This window comes from Athene cunicularia (genome assembly GCF_003259725.1).
Source record: "Athene cunicularia isolate RWA chromosome 5 unlocalized genomic scaffold, athCun1 chr5_part3, whole genome shotgun sequence".
Lineage (NCBI taxonomy): Eukaryota > Metazoa > Chordata > Aves > Strigiformes > Strigidae > Athene > Athene cunicularia.
In genome coordinates, this window is record NW_020799103.1 from 3,793,400 (window position 1) to 3,813,337 (window position 19,938).

The 19,938-nt window shown below is 35.0% G+C and overlaps 1 protein-coding gene across 1 annotated transcript in view; it reads right to left on the reverse strand.

Moving 5' to 3' along the window:
• The window catches only part of ELP4 (elongator acetyltransferase complex subunit 4), a 136,502-nt gene that overhangs the window by 98,122 nt on the left and 18,442 nt on the right, over window positions 1-19,938 (reverse strand). Inside the window, exons 4-6 of the mRNA XM_026850901.1 lie at window positions 16,908-17,039; window positions 11,679-11,815; window positions 1,964-2,048 (exon numbers count right to left, since the gene is read on the reverse strand). Of these exons, the coding sequence (XP_026706702.1) occupies window positions 1,964-2,048; window positions 11,679-11,815; window positions 16,908-17,039 (354 nt within the window). The remainder of the gene's footprint in view (window positions 1-1,963; window positions 2,049-11,678; window positions 11,816-16,907; window positions 17,040-19,938) is intronic.

Sequence of the window (19,938 nt, forward strand, 5' to 3'; positions counted from 1 at the left end):
ATTCTCAGACCCTTGTATTATGATTATATACAGGAAAGGACACAGCTCCAGAAGAATACAGGCTGGTCCTTACTGTAGAGTCTTCGCATCTGGCTACTTAGAAAGTACTTATGAAGTCTCAGTAAGTAGAAGGGAATACAGAGTAGCCCAGAGGTGAATTTCTCATAGATTTGGAAAATAACAAGATCCAAGGTGTGTTCTGGGCCATAACTACATTCAACTCTGGACGTATTTTGAAGAAGTGTGTATTGTACACTGCTTCTAAATGTACAAAAATGAGTGTACAAAGAAAGGTGATGCATAGGGAAAAGAGGAAACTTTAAAAGAAACTGCTCCAGGAAATCATATGATTGTCTCCCTTGAAACAGAAACAACTACACAAGTGCTAATGGCTTTCTAGATGGATAAACAGGCCTGAAAAAGGGCTCTTTCTAACTTCTAAAGCTTCACCTCAGAAACTTATGTATATCATTTACCAAACATATACTTTTAAATCCATCTTAGTTAAGATTCTGGTTTTGCTTTATTGACAGTAGTAAGACATTTTGTAGCAATGAACAAGTACCGCAAAGAACTATTGATGATGGTTAATTCTTCCCTGCTTGCAAGCAAAAAACCCCAAAATACTGGCTGTGATCAACCTTCATATCCTTTAACACATAATTTTCAGGAATATATATATATATATATAAAGTAAAATAAGAAACACCAGGCTAATCTCTTCAGCAGGAGGTTGTTTGCTGGCTTGAAGGCTGGCAGGGTGTTTGTTTCACTCAGCGCTGCTCTTTGCAGCCAGCAAGCTCTCGGGCTTCCCCAGGACCTGTCACCGTGCGGGAGGAGCATCTCCGCGCACCGTGCCTACGGTAGGATGACAAGCCTGTTGCCATGGCTACCACAGCGAGCGGGGAGAGGTGCCTGTCAGGGACCAATTTACTCCTCCAGACTGGCACTGCCACCAAAGGGAAGGCAAGCTCTCCCATAAATCTCAGCAGACGCTAAACACTGAGCACAAATAACCTGAATTTACACACAAGTGTTCTGTGCAGGTAACATTTCTAAAACATACAGAGAGACATGAAAATATCCATTCCAACAGTATCTTCTCTGTGAAAATGATTGCTAAAATATTCAACTGGTAATAGTACACAGTTTTGTATTATATTCTTTGAGGCTCTCCAGCATCTCTACTAATTAACTTCTTCTGTAGCAACATTTCTATCGTACAACGGTAAAGATAATTACCTATCAAGCATCAATATATGCGATTTATTATTTTATTTCCATCAACTCCAAAGGACTCACGTACTACTGAATATGACAATGAATAATAGATAAGGCACTGCTCAAATTAGAAAAGGCTTTCAGCTGATTATGCTTAAAATGTTTTTGATTACCCACAGTATGATTTACAAAGAGTACAGAGATTTTTAGAAGTCTGGTAAGCTGTTTTGATTTGTAAGTTGAAATAGCATTCTTCTTTCTTTAGCTGCGTTTCAACATTCACTACATAAAGATGCACGTTATTTAATTCATTAAAAATTCACTCAACTCCAGTTAAAACAACATTGAAGAAATCTGAAAGTTTAAGATTAAATGTTCAATCTCAAGAGTCTGGAACACATTATTGCTAAAGCAACAGTTCGAAAAAAATACTGTAGAGGAAAATGCGTTTTGCTTAATTACATTATATTTGGCAATCCATTTATTAGCTAATTGCACAGAATATGCATTCTACTAATGTTAGTTTACAGGTCTTTCTCGCACAGTCTGTATATCTGTAACAGGTAAAAATTCCAAATGCACATTAAAATATGAACCACACTATTTACTTTGCTTGTTTACTTTAGCAATGCTTAGAAACAGCTTGTTCCTTGTTACTTTGCCCAAGACCTTCTTGTGCCACCCTTGAAAATTCAGAAAACAACATCAGAGGATTATAGAAGAGTATGAGGGTCTTCAGTACCTGGGGATCAGAGCCATCAAACCCCTCCTGGTAAATGATCCTCTGAATGGACTGAAGCAGCCTTGTGTAAGCACTGTTCATATCACTGTTGGTAAGAAGAAATAGTTTAGTAACAGATTTTAATACTCTGCTATATGTCTCTAACAGTTGTTTTTAAAATAAATATAAGTAGATGCAGCTTTCAGTTCAAAAGTGTCATATAGAAAAAAGTGTTACAGAAGAAAAAATCCAAACCTGTTTGAATAAAGTTGACATTATAAGCAGTTGTGATTGCTTCATGTTAACTAGTTCTGTGCTCAGACATTTAGTGAAAGCTAAAATCTCTCGGGATTAAGATAACTTAATTATGTCAGGCTCACTTACATCTAGAAGATTAATGATTTAATGTATCATTTTAAAGTTGAAACCATTATAGCACAGTACTAATCTTCTACAACTGTCAAAGATCTACCCAATTGTCATTCCAAGTATACCTAACCGACGTCCTGATGAACAGCTGACTTTCTATTACTGAAAACTTTCATATACACAACTGCTACAACAGTCAAAACTAACAAAAACCACATTTTCACAATTAAAAAGTTCATGTAGTTAATGTGGGGGGGATTTTTAGTTTGGGGGTTTTGGTTTTTTTTTTGATACCACACCAGAGCATAAGATATATTCTGCTATGCTACAGTTCTATTTTGTATCTATATACTATAGGTGTTATTAATGTTTTATCTGCATGACAGCAGAATTTATGAGGTGAGGTAGAATTTATGTATTATTTAGAAAATATAACATTTTTTTTTTTAAAAAAGGCAAATCAGTGGCTAAAAATGGATTTAAGCAGACTTCAAACAAAAGTTTAGCAAATGGTCTTGTCAAAGTCTTAGAAGGTCCAGCTCCTGCACATTCAAAGCACTTCAGATATCCACCCCAGCCATGCTCTCCAGTCCACAGGCTAGGAAACACAATGGACAGAAAGTCCTAATCTTTACTTTAAAAAAGCAAGCCAGTTGTTTGCTTTTAAGAGAGACATACTGTTTTCTTAAATCCCATAGTGCATACTGGCTTGTGTGTCTGGATTTGATGTAGGTTCCTCTCTGCAGCTAAGAGTTTAAGCCATTCTGTCTTTCCTAGGTTCAGGGTTTCCTTCTAGTCCCACTAATTACCATCAAGGGTTGTGGTTTCAAACCTTTTTGTGTACTTCCTGGGAAATATGACAGGTTATTTTGAAAATTTTGCCTCTAAATATATTCTTGCTCTAATCAATTTACATGTCTGGTCTGACAACAGTCCAGCTTGGAAAGGACCTTGAAAGATCACCTAGTCCAAACATTAATGAAACTGTTCCCATTACTTTAGGAAGAACCAAAAATGTTATCCAAATGCATTTTACTAATAATACTGAAATAAACCCAAATAAACCTGCTTTCATAATTTTGCACAGGAGACAACTTTCCTGAGAAGTGGTTAAGAGTTGCAAACATCTGTCTTTTACCCCATTGCTTTAACTCAGAATTCTACATTTCCTTCAAGAAAATGGTATCAACCCAAACCCAATCCCCCCAATGATATATTTAAGTTATCAACTATAATCAAAAAAGTCATATAGTCATAATAATTTCAAGTTTTGAAATACTCAGTGTCAGAAAACATTATGCGATGACCTTGGATACAAATAAAGGGGAGAGTTTCCAAATTAAACTGTTTATTTGTTTTCAGATTTAGTACCCTAGAAAGCTATTGGTTAAACTGAGGTACCTTAACAATTTAATACTCTCTGTATTGTATGTAGAATGACATTCACAGCTGAAAATAAATGGCCATATATAAACTCAACATGACATTTAACAAGTCAAGTTTGCCTTGCTATACAAGAGTATCTCAAACAGAAAAGAAAGAGTCAATTTTCACTTATAAAGTCAATTATTTTCCTAGTAGTTAGCTGGAAAAGGAAGGCTGTTAAATGTTGTACCCATACTGTCTTGCAAGTGTCAGTTCACAGGGTAGGTGGAGGGGAAGAAAACTAACATTTTCAAGTTTGTGTATCTATCACTTATTTTGCTGATGAGCATTACCATGCTATCTATAGTGATGCCAGAGAATATACTGCAATCACACTACTTGCCAATTCCTGATTTGTTACTAACTTGCTTTTAAAAGTTAGTGGATAAAAGAATAAAATACCTAAAGCGTTAGCAGAATTAAAGGGTCCCAGAATGAAAGCAAACAAATAAAAGAGATCTTCAATTAATCCATCAGAAAAAGATTTACAGCAAAGAAAGAATTAAAGAATGTAATGTCTATCAATTAAAAAAAAAGATGCTCTTCTAATTCTTGACAAAATATTAATGGTTTACTTGAATTTGAACCATGTTATGTACATAAGGACATAAAAAAATTGTGGAAACACAACTTATAAAAACAAGTTGTGTTACCCTTCTGGCAATGCTTGTCATAATATTTAAGAAAGGAAGTAAGATATTTCTTATTTTCTAATTTCTAGTCTTTTTTTGGCTTTGATACTAAACACCATTTAATTCTGATAATGAGTTTAAACAATTCCTTCTTTACCCTTTTTTTTTTGTTGTTTAGCAATTTAGTAATGGATAAAGCAGGAGCTGGCAAGAAGGTATCCTAGTTACAATGGAGCCTCTGACTTCTCTGTTGATAGTTTCTAAGCAGTTAACAAAGGTTAGGTTATCAAGGGTATGACAAATAGCCTTATTATATATAAGGAGACCCCATTAGGCACAACAGTTAAACCCGTTTTATCTAAATTTATCGGTAAATCTAGACTCTAGACAAATTTATTCTTTGTCAAAAGCACATACATTCTTAAGGTAAAAGTTACGAGTATTATTGAAAAACTACGGCTTCGTTATTTTAGTTCCCTTGATTATCAAACTTCCTTTTTTGGTAATTGCAAATGACCAACAAGGGTAGAAGTAGAAGGGTAGAAATAAGTCTTTTCTGTGATGCACAGAGTTATCACAGAGGATATTTCTGCCTTCCTGTTAAATATCAGCTTTAGCAATGCAACGAAAAGGACACCAGAATATCCTAGCAACAACAACTGGAAAACAGTTGCTGTCATCTGCAAAACCCCATTAACCTGGTCCTAGCATTAGGGCCAGGACACAACTGCCCTTCCCTAAAATTAAAAATAATAAGAAAGAGAAGGTTTATGCCTTCTTTTGGCACCAAACACCCAGTCCCATTTACTACTTCCTTTAGGAAAACAGATTTCCCAGTCTGCTTTCAATTAATGTTTATCATGGGCCAGTGATCTTCTACCTATCTTGAGTGATTATCCAAAAAGGGACCTGTAATCTAGTTTAGCCATCAGGTACCAGAACTGCAGAAAGGACAGCAAGCAGACACACACACGTGTGCAAAAGCACAGGAAAGAAAGACCGATTCAAACTTTAAGGTGAGCAAATGATGTATATAACATCCAAATTGCAAAGTAAAAGCCAGTCAATAACTTAATTCTGTCTAATTAGTCATAGAATCGCTTTTCTTTGCAAGTCCATAAAGAAGCCAAGTGCTTGCGTGGATAGGAAGAGAGGGACATAGAGTTCTAAAAAGGGCAATAGTTTCTGACCCAAATAAAGCCTCTACCTCTCTGATCCTGCAAAGGGAAGCACTGTAATTATCTTGCAATAGACATTAGCTACAAATTCAGAGACAGTTCACTCACTGACGAACAGTTTAAATAAAATAGGTTTCTTAACATGAAGCTGGAGAATTAGAAGCACCAAGATGATTTGGTCCTTTTTACAAATACATGTTCTTGTGCCACAACACATTACAACAAAGGACCTTGCTTATTAAAAGATGCAGCACTGGTTTTCCAAGGATTGTAAAATATATGTTCGCTGTACTCACTGTTTCTGTCAGGAGAGCATAAACTGTACAGGAAAATGTGGTACGTTGCTTTTCTTGTATATTTTCTGCTTTAACTGTAAAATCTATTCTTTGTTATTACATCCCAGAGTGGTGAAAGGAAAGGAGAGCAAAGGATTGTTCTTGTTCCCCATCCATTCCCAAAGAAAAGAAGGGTGGGAGAAGAGAACTCTTCCAAATTCCAAAGAGGAGAAGTGAAGCTTAAGGCCTCCAAATCTAGTCACCCTCTCACTGAAAAAGGGAAAAGTAAGGCTGGTCAACAAGGTGAATTCTAAGTGCATCTAACAAGTTATAGATTAAGTACATTCTTTGATGAACATTAATTACATACAAAAGTAGCAGATCTCTACTAGGAACAGAAAAAAACCCACCCAAAAAGTAAAATACTTAGGGAACACCTTGCTCAGATGAGTACCTATGATAATTTAATCAAAAAAAGTGCAGTGAAAAAAATATACTGAGCTTCTAAAATATTTCTTTACAATTACTAGCTTGTGATTGCAGAACATATAGCTTATAACCTCAATACAGAATGTGTGTATGTTGGGTTCAGTACACTTTCCACAACGACTATGTAATTTAAAGTGCCTCTTCACTGGCTGTAGTTACAGGGTTATGACAATTTATTTCTTAATAAATTTATTTCTCTGAACAAAAACCATGCTGTGCTCTGCTACGTTACAAATATTTAGAATGTATCATGCTAGCTAAAATAATGTGGAGAAATTTTGAGAAGACTGAAGAGTTTTTCTTTTTTTTAGTTCACTAATTCCTAATTTTTTGTGCCTTCTGATACTATAAAGAGGTATTATCCATCAATAACAATAACATTTACTGATGGAAAATTATCAGTTTCCACTTTCTCCTCAACCTCCACATTCATGACAAAAGCAGATAATTCTTAGATAAAAAAGCCACAAACCACACCACTGATTTTGGTCTGCATTCCTACATGATTTAAGAGAAATTTGCATTAAGAAATGTCTTTACTGATACTATCTTGCAAAGTATACCCTTATAGAAAGTCATGAAATCTTCCACAAACATCCCATAATAAACAGCCTATTAATGTAAATGATATCAATAATGAACTATCCCCTTTCTTAAAAATGCCTCATTTTTGAATGATTTGTGTTCTTTCAATAAATTAAATTGAAAAAATAATATTTTAGAGATTTTTCAAGTAATTTTGTAACATTTTTTTTAGTTCATTCCAGGCTATCAGTACTTTTTTTTGAGGAATTGTCAGCCTAATAGATTAAAGAGACTTCATAATGCTATATAGGTAATTAGCACTATGTGACCAGGTGGTTTTTTGGCTATGCATCTAAGACCATAGTCTGAGAACTTTATGTTTAAGAAATTATACCCTCTAAGTGAAGACATGCTAACTAGCCATGTCCATGCTGTTAAAGTGTCATGGTTTAAGCCCAGCTGGCAACTAAGCACTGCTGGTGGGATGGAGAGGAGAATCAGAAGAAAAAGGTAAAATCTCGTCGGCTGAGATAAGGGCAGTTTAACAGGACAACACAAGGAGAGGAGAAATAGTAATAACAATACTAGTAAGAGAACATACAAAGTGAGTGAGGCACAATGCAATTGTTCACCACCTGCCACCCGATGTCCAGCCCATTCCCGAGCTGCGATCCCTCCCTCCGCCAGCCCCCCGCCGTTTATATACTGAGCATGATGTACATGGTATGGAATGTCCCCGTGGCTACTTCAGGTCAGCTGTCCTGGCTGTGTCCCTTCCCAGCTTCTTGTGAAAATTAACTATATCCCAGGCCAACTCAGGACAAAAAGAGATTAGCTCAAGCTCTCAGTGGGACCTTGAGGTCTCATCAAATATGAGATCTAATGCAAATTGTTGACTTCTATAGGAAGGGTTAACTGAGACTATCATATTACTTTCTTTCAAATCACTGTCTAGTTAACCAAGAGAACAGAAATTTTTACTATTCTATGATAAATTGAAGTTAGCTTTAGAAGCCAGAAGCACTGTGTTGATCTTCCAAGCAGTGATGCCAACAAAATAATATCCTTTCCCTCTCCCATTTATAAACTTTCTGTAATGAAATCATCCTGACAGGGCTGTGAGCTTGTTTTCATTCCTTGAGAAAGGAATCCTTCCTTCAGAATTCCATTACAATATTTGTAAAAAATACAGTACAAGTCTGTTGGGTTTCTGTAAAAGCATAAATGTTTTGAGACCAGTGAAATAATTGGTAACATTCATACTCAGTGTTGGATTTAATACACTGTGACTAATGTGTATTAAAGAATCACTGTACATAGGAATGAAAAGGACCTCAAGAGGTCAGGTAGTCTATCTTCCTGCCCCAAGGCAAGATGAACTACATCTAAACCATCTCTGACAGATATTTACCTAACTTGTCCTTAGAAATTTTCAATGATGGAGATTCTACACTACTCCCAACTGCAAGGCAATTTCTTCTTGTGCTAATCATTAGAAAAATATCTCATTCCCAACCTGTATTTCTACTACTACAGTTTAAAGTAGCCCATTACTGCTTGTCCTACCCTCAGCAGACAACAGTTACTACCTTCTGTATGTCAGTTTTTAACGTGCTTAAATTTGTCTAAGGACTTCCATTCTTCCATTACGGACCATACGTCCCATTTCTAGATGTATATCCATCTTCACACCCTTCTCTGACTGATACAGAGTCGTCTTGAAGGATGCTATCAAAAACTGGACAGCCTGGTAAAGGCTGAGCAGAACAGAAGTACTTAGTGTGTCTTCCACATTAAATTCCAGTTTACCACCTCCATGCTTTTAAAATTATGCTTCTTGGTAGCACTAATCACACAACACTGCTAATATATTTTATGTTCAAGATACTTTATAACCCCAGGTCTTCTTCTGGAGACCTGCTACACTATTTTTTATTTGTTCAACTAATTATTCCTACTAGTATGATATTTGGCATGTGTTCACTGAATTCCATATAGTTTATTCCAGATCACCGACCTAAATCTTCTTGAATTCTAATTCCATTATCTAATCTGCATGCAATTATTCCTTCCACTTTTTCCCAAGTTTGACATTATGACCGCAACTTTATGACTGACTGCACCCATTGCTCAGGATACATATCAAGCCAAATTAGTACTAGATTATTACCAGACCCAACACTGTGATAAAGCCTGGTACTTCACTCAGGTTCAACTGTGACTCAGTGACAGCTTATTTAGAAGATAAGGATTTAACAATCAACATGACAAAAAGAAAACTGTCAAACCAGTCTAGGTTCCTCCTTTGACAAGATAACAGACTTCATCAATGCAGAATATCTCCTGTTTTATTTTAGAGCCTTTTGACTCTACTCCAGTTGAATACTCATAAGCAAACAAAGGAAACACATGCTAGGTGAAACTACCCTAGAAGCTTAAAAATAGATGATATTATTTTTTTGGTATTTTTCAGAGCACAGTTGTTATCCCACAGATGTCTTTACCTTCTCTCTTTAAAGACAGGCATTGTTTTGGCCTTTTTGACTTTATGGAAATTTGACAATTCTTTACATTTTACTGATGAACTTCATTGGGTCCCAGCCTGAAAACATTTATGCATTTTCTAACCTGGCTTTTTCCTTACGTAAATTGGGTTGTCCAATTTGCTGATAGCAACTGTGCTAGGTGCACATCAATTCAGGTTTTGGGGTAATGGGAAAAGTAGCTTATCTACTTCCATAATTTTTTAAAAAAACTCCAGTTGTACAACAGTGATGAACAAAAGTTTTAATTCTAATTCAGCTTATTTTAAAAATGAGTCTCAAAATTGAATGACTGTAATTATGGGAAATTTAAATCTTCAATTTCTTTATGGAGAAATAAGCTTTATTTCAGAGGCTGTAATTCTGAAAAATTCTTCTCACCTTGTCTTAACCTTGACCTAGCGCAACCTTTTTACTACAGGGAATCCAAAACGGGTGGTGTTTGTGGTCGGGGAAAGACCATAATTAAGGTTAGAAAACAAATGATCTACTGTAAATGAGAGTCATACATATCTCTTCACAGTTCCCACAGATTTCTGTATGAGAGTTCACTGTTCCTCCCTATTCCTTACCACACTGCACTGTGGTCTAAGAAAAGAACGTTTAGATGGTGGTTGTCTGTTACTTTGGGACCTGCCTTTACTCCCAACAATACAATTTTTCATTTCCTCAGGAGAGCCTTCTTGAAGGAGACCCACGTTGTGGGTGCAGGGAGAATTAAAGAAGATAAGACTTCCAAAATCCATCCTTATCTGATCATGTTCCTCACCTCATCACTCTGCTCTATCAATTTGCCAAGCAAATTAACTAAATCTAATCTTTCTGTCTGATTAAAACTAAAAGTAAGAATTCATATAGTAAGAATGATGAGTTTTTGTCAGTATAGTCCACAAGGAAAATATCATAGTTAAGTGAGGCTTATAAAATCAAATGCATAAAAGTTAAAGTCCATTTCCTATACTACACATACAAGTTAATTTGATTTTAATGTAAAATGTACAAATATTGGACAGTCATACAGTTAATGGAACTAAGCCCAGAGTCATGAGACATTCTAGTTAGCTAGAGAAAAGACAAGAAGGGACTTATATTGCTCAATAACAATATAAGCACTTGCAACCTATCTCTTTTGTCTATCCTGTACAGCCCTGTTACTAAAAGAAAAAAATAAACATAATATATAAAGTTTGTTCAAATATTTACTATAAAAAAAATAAAATGCAAGTTCTCTGCTTTCTCCCGAAAGTATATTTTTTATTAAAACATCACAACACCTAACACAGAAGTAAATTATAAACAGACTTGGATTTTTCTTTTCTACAGCTCTAAGAAAGGTGCTTCATACTGCACTTCCTTCATGAATCTCAGTTTTTATATTTGAGTGTGCTGTAATGAAAATCAGTCACAATAAATCATACTGTACTACCATTTCCAGGAGCTGGCCCTATACACTGGGATCTATAAAACTAGGTATTATAGAAATTAAGTGACTGGGCAGAACAAAGAGATTGCTAGCCCATATTTGATGTTTGACTTGACTTGAAATGTCTCCAAGAAAGATACAATGAACATGTGTGCTACAGGCTAATATGAGTCTTCGCTACTGTCACTCATTTTCTCTTGGTCTTTCTTAATTCATTACTCATAGACATAAACAATGTTATTCATTACAGAGAGGAGTTTACGATTTTCTCTGGAATTAGGGGTGTTGTGCAAGACATAATTAGTGATTGTAATTCTATTTACAGTACTTTGTATTTTCCTTAGGTGAAGCTGTAGGATATGAGAAGTAAAAGTCACACAATAAACTAATCTGTTGTAGCATTCTACGCTATGTAGGTCAAGGATGGTCTGTCTTTTTAGCCCTAAAAACTGTATGGATATCTTCCTAAAACTGATAGCTACCTGACACACACATTTCTGAAAGCTGATGGGCATGGTGCTCAGGGAGTAGTTCATAGACAGATAGTTTCCCCCAGTCCCCACACTCAGCTGTCAGTAGGGCTGGACTGAACATGCAGCTGCATCCTAGGCTGTCCTAGTAATGTCTGCCTTAATTGTCCCTGCCAACTTGCTTGCTCCCACGGCTGAGGAGTCAGAGTACTGAGCTGTCTGTGTGCCACAGCAGCTTTGCTGCCAGTCATGGCATGTAGCACCGACATGAGACCCAGAGCTGAACTGCTTGTGAGCCATGCATGGCTACAAGATTTTTCAAGCAAGTGTAGATGCAAAAATACCCTTTAGTACTAATATGCAGAGAGAATTTGAACACACAACAGAAGCGTGTTTTTAGAACTTACCATGTTTTCATTTTAGGCTGTAAAGACAATTCTTCAGGAAGGTAAAAACTGTGCCATTTTACGGACTGAAACAGTTCTGGAGGCATTGTTTTAGAAACATCATAATAATGGCCAAACTTTGTAGATGTTGGGCTGGCCTGTGGAAACAACAGTACTGATTACAATAACCTATTAAATTATTATCTGTCAAAAGAAAAAACATCATAAACATTCCAAATGTAATATATGTCACAGCAGGAATGACACATTTTTAATATGTTCTGCTAGTAAATAAACAGAGGAAATAAATGCATATTTTTGTTCCACATTAATGGAGCTCACCATGCAACCTGCAACATCATGTGAATCTCACATTTAATGTTAAAAAACCCCTAGATTGTTTTAATATGCAGTATTCAAGTATATGGTAGTTCTCTGCTGCAAGAATTGAACAGTTTTGGCTCTTCATGTAACAACCCACCTTCTTAATCTTTTCTGCCCTTCCCATTAAAAAAAAAAAAAAAGCTATCCTGAGAAGGACAATCAAGCAGAGTAAACCTCACAGACAAGTTACTTTCTCCTAGGGAAGGAAAACACTTAGCACAAATGTAAACCACTATATAGTAGTTTTTAATGTACATACGGTAAAGGAGTAACAGATTACCAAAGCAATATTAAAAATGATCTTTAGGTTATGGCACAAACATCACTGTGGTCCCAAATCAGATTATCTCTCATCAACTGTTCTAACTCTTTTGAGGAAAAAGAAAGGTCATTTAGTATAACCAAATAGTTTTTTAATACAAGTATCAGTCAAACCCACAATATTTCTAACTGGTAAGATGCCTGGACCAGAAAGGTGCTGGATCCTAGACTTTTAACAGCAGCTCTGCAGGTCAAAAGAAAGACTACCTATTAGTTTATTTTGAGGACAGCTACCCTAAGCCTGGACTGCACCTGAATGTGTATTGTACAGTGTAGGAATGTGCAAAAATATCTAAAAGTAATTTTTCTGTCTCCCAATTCCAAGACTTACTGCTAAGCTGAACCCTCCCTAAGAGCCAATAGCCACCATACAATAAATGATAATATACTGAAATAAAATATCTTGATGGTTGTGAAAGAGAACAGGTGAGACAGAAAAGCTAAGAGCTGAAATTAAGAGATATTAAAGACATATTCACACTGCAGAACAGAATACCTTTTACAGATTGTTCTGAAGAGAGGTTTGGATTGGTAGGTAAAATGAAATCTACTTTGTACTTAAACAATGGAATTACTTTTGAACAGTGACCAGAAATACCCCAAAGAATTTCAAAACTTTCTCTGTAGATTCTAGAAAAAGTTAGAACATTCCATAAAAGGATTTTTCTTTTAAGTAGGCCAATATATACATTTTATCCACTATCTGAAAGTTGAGCAGGGTTGTGTGTGCATGCAGTGAAAATTCTTTAGAGCAACTCCTGCTCCGATTTCAACATCTCCTATTCTTGCTACATACAGAAATGATGATAGGTATACTGAATTATTATAATAATGTGATCCCAATAATTTCTAGTGTGTTGAGCAACAAATTATTTAGTTGTAAGTCCAATAATTATAGAAATCTTGTGGTTTTCATAAACCTTGGTATTGCTGATAAGTACTATAACAGTAAAAAGAAAGAATACAAACGTGCCAGACATGGCCATGTATTTATAGTTAGCTTTCTGAAATCAATCATGCTATGTATTTCCACAATTTTATTTCATGTTTGAGCTTACCAAAAATATATTAAACTGTTAAGATTAATTAGAATAATTTTCTTTAAATACTTAGAAATTATTCCATTATTCTGTTATCAGATAATATAAATAGTAGCAATATCTTTCCTACAAAACCAACAGAATAACCAAACTAACCCAAACCTTTTCATTAAAGCAAATAATTACTTTTTAATTAAAAACCCCACAAGATTGCTCATGTATATCTAGACATAAGAGACAGATCAGTTTTACTCAAAAAAAGGTGGAAAAAATCACATTCTCTAAGTCAGTGTTCCAATTTATTTATTAGCATCTGATTTTTAAAGAAGGAGGTCCAACAAAACACAACAATCTATCAAAATTAAATATTTTTAATGCAAAATGTAACTTTATTTAAAACAAGGATTTTGAAAGCAATTTAAACAGGGGCTGTTCTTTGGCCTATAATCTATTCTTTATCCGGATTACAGATCAGAATGTTTTTACTGCAATCTCTGCCAGAGCTCATCTTTTTATTGTGTACTTCCAAGCTCCCTTAATGTTTTAGAAAGGCCTTGACTAACTGAACTTTGATCTGATGTCTTCATTGAGAAAAGCTCCAGGTTGCCCATTTCAGATGCAAATCCTTACTGAGGCCCAATAGAGTTTAGTAAAGACAGCAAAAAAGAAGAAACAAGAAGTTTCCAGGATCCTCTTTGAGAATCCTGAGGCACATTGGTGTCCTTAATCCACCCTGCTGCATGGATTAAGGTAGGTGATAACCTCTCTTGATTCAAAAGAATAAGCACAGTGCCTACAAACTGGGTGGAGACTAGGATTTGGCTATAATAAAACACCATGCAATAAAAGCTCGGTCTATGTCAGAAGCCTATGAATAGGCCTCAATGTACTGCATTCCCAGGCTTAGCGGGGAAGCTTGCAAAAAGCCTACCTGAATCAAGTAAGCATGAATAATCTGCCTTAGCAGAATGACCATGGAGAGTGCGAAGCAGAGACTTTCCATTCCTCTTAAGTTTGATCTGATAAATTTATTAGTGGATTGGAGGCTCAAGCCTGTTCTTTCCTGGATTCCTATCTTGCACAAGGAGAAATACACTAAATTGTCAGTGAGCAGAGCGTGCTTTTATGCTACCGTCTGCTGTTAATGTTTCTAATTGCAATACTAATGTGCTAGAAATCTCAGATTTAGGATGAATCAAGGCAGAAAATTGATTTCATGCTGTGACAGTTTATATATTGCCCCAAGAACATAAGCAGAAAAAAAAAAAAAAAAAAAAAAAAAAAAAAAAAAAAAAAGAAAAAAGAAAAAAACCCCACACTCTCTTGCATTGCAAAATAGGCTAGCCATATACTCAAAAGTTTAAATGAAATTAACTTCTGATACAGAAGTAAGTAACAAACCGGCAAAGGCCAATCAAGCACAACACAACCTGTTTCTCCGAGAGATTTCTTTTAAATCTTCTTTTTCTGATGTACAAGTTATATGCAATATATAAAGAGAAACTGTGGTAGTTATGAAGAGTACTAATATAAATACCATGGATAAGAACAAAAATGAGTTACCTAACTAGTCTGTATGAGGTCTAATAAATGGGAAGGGAATATCTGAACTACCAGTGAAAATCTCTTTTATTACTTAGAAATAAAAACTAAATTAAGCATCAAAAATACCACAAAGACAGCTTTTACTCAGCATTCTTATGTCATGTAAAGCCAGATATTGGATGGAAAAGTTTTCTGCTAACATGTTTAGAGTTTCAGTTAAAAGCAAAGCTATTTTCTCTCTTTCATACTTGAAACTATTTGAGAGTAGATTTTGAAAATGTACTAGTGTATTAGTTCAATCAGTTTGGAAAATATGACTTGAAATTTCATTCAACATTATTTTTTTTTCTGCCAGAAGAAAATTTAAAGAATAAAGGACAATCGAAGTTGTTAATTAAATGATAGTACTAGGTGTATTAAACATCCAGGGTGCTGCAAGGCTATATCAGATTTTTTCTCAGTGGAGTATATTCAACAATCTAATTTAACACAGCACCAAAATTTTATAACTGCATTGTAAAATACTGAAAAATATCAATTTCAAAACTATTTTTCACTAATTAAAATATCATGAGGAATTTTAGCTATGGATAGCTTAAGACTTTCATTTGCAAGTTTTGATTTTTAACAATTTAACAAATACATTAAAAATACTGTACCTCAACTATTGAGAATGATCAGCATCCAGTTCACAAAGAGACCATGATAACGAGGAAACACCCCACAGAAGACTGACCATTCTGTTCTATCTTGCATTATCAGATTTCAATAATCAAGGACAAGTACATTAGGTATGGTAGAAAAATATTATATTAGTGGAAGAAGTGATTACTTCTATGAAGTTATAAAAGATGAGTGCACACCCAACTGGATTATTTATATGTGTTTCTATTTTATTAGAACATCAGAACGCTATTTGTTACCAACGTGCAATTGTTTCCATATCAACGTACAAGGAATTTGGCTAGTTTTTAAAACAGACAAATTATTTTGGGGATGGTTCAGAGTGGCACAGCAAGCTCCACAATAATAAAATTGATGAGATTATATGATTACCCTGGAGGCTGTTTGATTTGGCATGTCACCATATATAAGTCTTTTCTGACACAACTATATAGCCATGTCTGTGCAATTTCACAGAAAACCAAACATGCCAAGCCTTGTAAGATCATTTTGTCACATTCCAATTATGTTTTTTAAGAATACGACTGAACTTATTGGGCAGTTATGACTACATCTAAACCAGAATTTATAAATGTAGGCTAAAATGTATAGACAAAACAAGTTTTTTGTTCTCAATAGTCAAAAATGCTGTAATTTTATTAAAGGTGATTGTGCCACTGGATTCATTAAGCAAGTTACCAGCCACGGAAGATACATTATTAACAAAACACTAACAACTGTAAACTCTGAAAGACTGACCACTGAGCTTCTTTCTTATATTCTCCCTGCACAGTGATTAGTTTCTAGTGACAGTGAAGCTGATATAATCTCAAGTGCTTACTTTAGTTGTTATGCACATGGATAAGCAGGTCAACAGCTTGCTACGACACAGTGCTTTCACTACAGAGATCAGTAAGTACTGTTGATTAAACCTGCTTAAGCCATTTGTGTACAACTAAATTTGGGCAAAGTTTGTAAGTGACCAAATTATTCAAGCTTTCATAAAAAGCTGTCTCAATAATACTCACTGAAAAATCTCATGGAACTTTAATGGTTTTTAATTTTTAAATTATTATTGTCTGTATTAAGTTTTACAGTTCCTGCAAACTCTGAATTTCCCCTTCTCTCTGTATCTCTAGTAATCAAAAAATATAGCGGTGTATGATAATTTACCCTCAGGAGACCATCCTGTAACACTGTCCATTAGCAGTTCGGCTCTCTAGATTCTACTAAAAAGCATTTGCTCTGCAAATTTCATTTTGACTGCAAGAGGAAATAAGCATGAAATACCAATTACCTCCATTTTTGGTAAATTTTGGTAGCGCCAGGCTATTTTCATAGAATCCTGAGAATCTTCGGACTTAACAGCTGTTGATTCTTCTCCCAGTTCTTTTCTGTAGGTATCATCAAGCAAAGGGGCTGGAAGTTCCTACAGGTGGAGAGTGAAAACATGTCAGCTACCTACAGTAGAACTGGCAATTAAGATTTTTACTCCCCAGTGTGCCCCCCCCCCCCAGTTAGCTAATAGAGCTATCTTAATATAATGGACAGTTGTAAAATCTGTAACAAAACTTGATTAAAATAACTGTTCTGAAAGACTGGTTCCTACTAATACTGAGCATGAAAAAAACCATGTAATTATTATGGGAAAAATGAATTCTACAATTGTAAGAGAATGCAGAATGGAAATAGCCCATTGTATACTCTACGCAAATAACACATCTTGAGCAGCATCCATGTTCTTTTTTAAAAAATCTTTCTTTAAAGGTTGATCTCCCAAACTGTTCTCTATCTGTGAACAGGTAAATTCTCTGCGCAGTGAATTTAAGCCTACTTTATAGTAAGATCACTTTTTGTTTTTATCTTCTGTATATCTTTCAAAGTATTCAACAGATCACAATAGCCTACACAGTCTGAAAACAACTGTAACGGGATGGTTTGAATTTTCTCTTCTGCTAACCATTAGGCATGATATCTACTAAGGACAGATACTTGTGAACAAACAACGGAGTAAAAGGAAGGGCAATTATTTAATCCTGGAATTTTTAGAAGTTTGTAATGTAAACACTTCTAGCACCTTTTTTTTTTTTTTTTTTAAGCAGCATTACACACAGGTGGATTTAATTGTTCTATGAGGACAGAACTGCAGCTTTGACTTAGACCTAGACTAGGAAAAATATTTTATTACAAACTTTCTGCTTTCTACCTTTGTTGCATTGTTGAAAAAGTAAACAGCTGGGTGGATATCAAGCACAGCATTCAGAATTTAGGCATGGGGCTTCTACACCTACTAGAGGAATGAAGTGCAACCAAGTTTCCTGACTCAACTTTATCACCTGTCTGTGTAAACTGGAGCGCACAGGAACTCTTTATCTACTTAAAATAGATCAAGACTTACTTGAAAACTATGCTTTCATTAAGCAAAGACTCCAGAAGAACTGAGATGTGGTCTCAAGGGTTAAAAATAGATAGAGCTAGCCAGTATCTCTGTCACAAGTGTGTGTGAAGACATAAAATAAAACAAATCTGAGAACTTTATAAGAATCTTAATTGAAGTGTGGGATACACATGAAACACTGAACATAGGCAGAGCTGATACTGACCATAAACTTCTAAATGATATTCATGGTTTTATGTAGGCAGATGTGGTACAAACAGACAAAAAGAAGACAACGAAAGTCTAAACAAATCCATTTTGGATTTAGTATTATGCTAATTCAGTATTAAGGACTACAGGAGAGAAAACCAGTATATAGTTCAGTAAGTAATCTCATCAACAACACCTGATATTTTTGTTTCTTTAACATAGTATCTACAGCTATATTTTGTATCTACAGTGTATCTACAAAACTGAGAACAAATGTTTCTAATTTCAGGACAGTTGTTTCTGTTGCTCTTTTCAGAGGTTGGTCAGTACATCCTCCCAAATAAAAGGTACTGGAAGCTATGTAAACTTTTATGTAGTTACTTCAAAAAAGTTGCAGAAACAGAACAACTGTATCTATGAGTTTCAGCAGCTAAGCAGAAGATGCAAGCCACACCATCAAGGAAATAATTTTGTTTCATTCACTTTCTCTTTGCAAATGAACTGCAAAGGCCTGGTAAAGGCTCTTCATGGGAATGGTTATGTACAGAGTTAAATTTTGATTTCTTACAGCTTGTTTAAAAGATGCACTTCTATACAACAAACTTGTATTACTGTGGTTGTAAAAATTAAGCTTTATGGGTAGGAAAGCTACCCCAAAATTACAATTTTAAGCTAGTATTTACAGCTTTCTTTAAATTTATAGATTTGGAACAGATGTTTCTGTAAAAAAAAATAGATTTACTTTTGTTAAAGTTTCCTTATATCTACCCAGAAAGGAAGCAGGCAAACTTCCAAACCAAAGGCAAAGATGTCTGACAGGAGGAAACGTAAACAGAACACTGTATGAAAGGTTCAGAGAAAGTATAAATACAAACATGACCTAAAAAGCACACCAATGTACTTTACATATATGCACATACAAATTATTTGCATTCACTTCTAAGATATTATATAAAAGACTTTTCTAAAAAAGATGTTATTTTGAATTTCTAATTTTATCTCAGACATCCACAATAAAGAATTAATTGATTTTATTTTCCAATTAAGGTATTATTTTGAAAACAAATTACTAAACTATTACGTAGATTTAATTTCCTAGTACAGTTATTCATAGATTTAAGCTGGCTAAGGTATAAGCATCTTTTTCAGTGAAGACCTGCTGATACATGATCATCTCAAAATATTGCTCAATTATACTAATTAAAAAAAAAAAAAATTAAATCAACCTTCATTTAAAAAGTGCTATCTGTAAAGGAATAATTCTGTAGGCCAGAACATTTCCAGATATCTTTTTTCTTTTCACTCACCAAGATCAACTGGCTCCCACGCACTTTTTATAGTGGTGGGTAACCTCTTATTTTTCTGAAAAGTGCCAGCCACAGTTTGGAAGAGATCATGAAATCCTGCCTGAGCATTCCATCAAACTCCCTGAGCTTGCCTGTGTTTTAGGACCCACCACTGATGGACCAAGCTGGTACCTTATCCTGCAGTAGTATCACTGGGCAGCTATCACATCCTCTGCAAAGCTGAATTCCAGGAAATGATACATTTTACCATTCACCTTTACTGTAAGTAAAGAGAAAACCAGCACCAATATTTTCTTATAGGTATTTACTATTTTTCTTCTCTAGAATTACTGTGAATGCCTGTCACTTGTACTACTGATTTATTGTTATTATGTAATAATTGTCAGACAAATCTGAGATAGGGACATTTAGTTATATACATTTGCTTTTATATA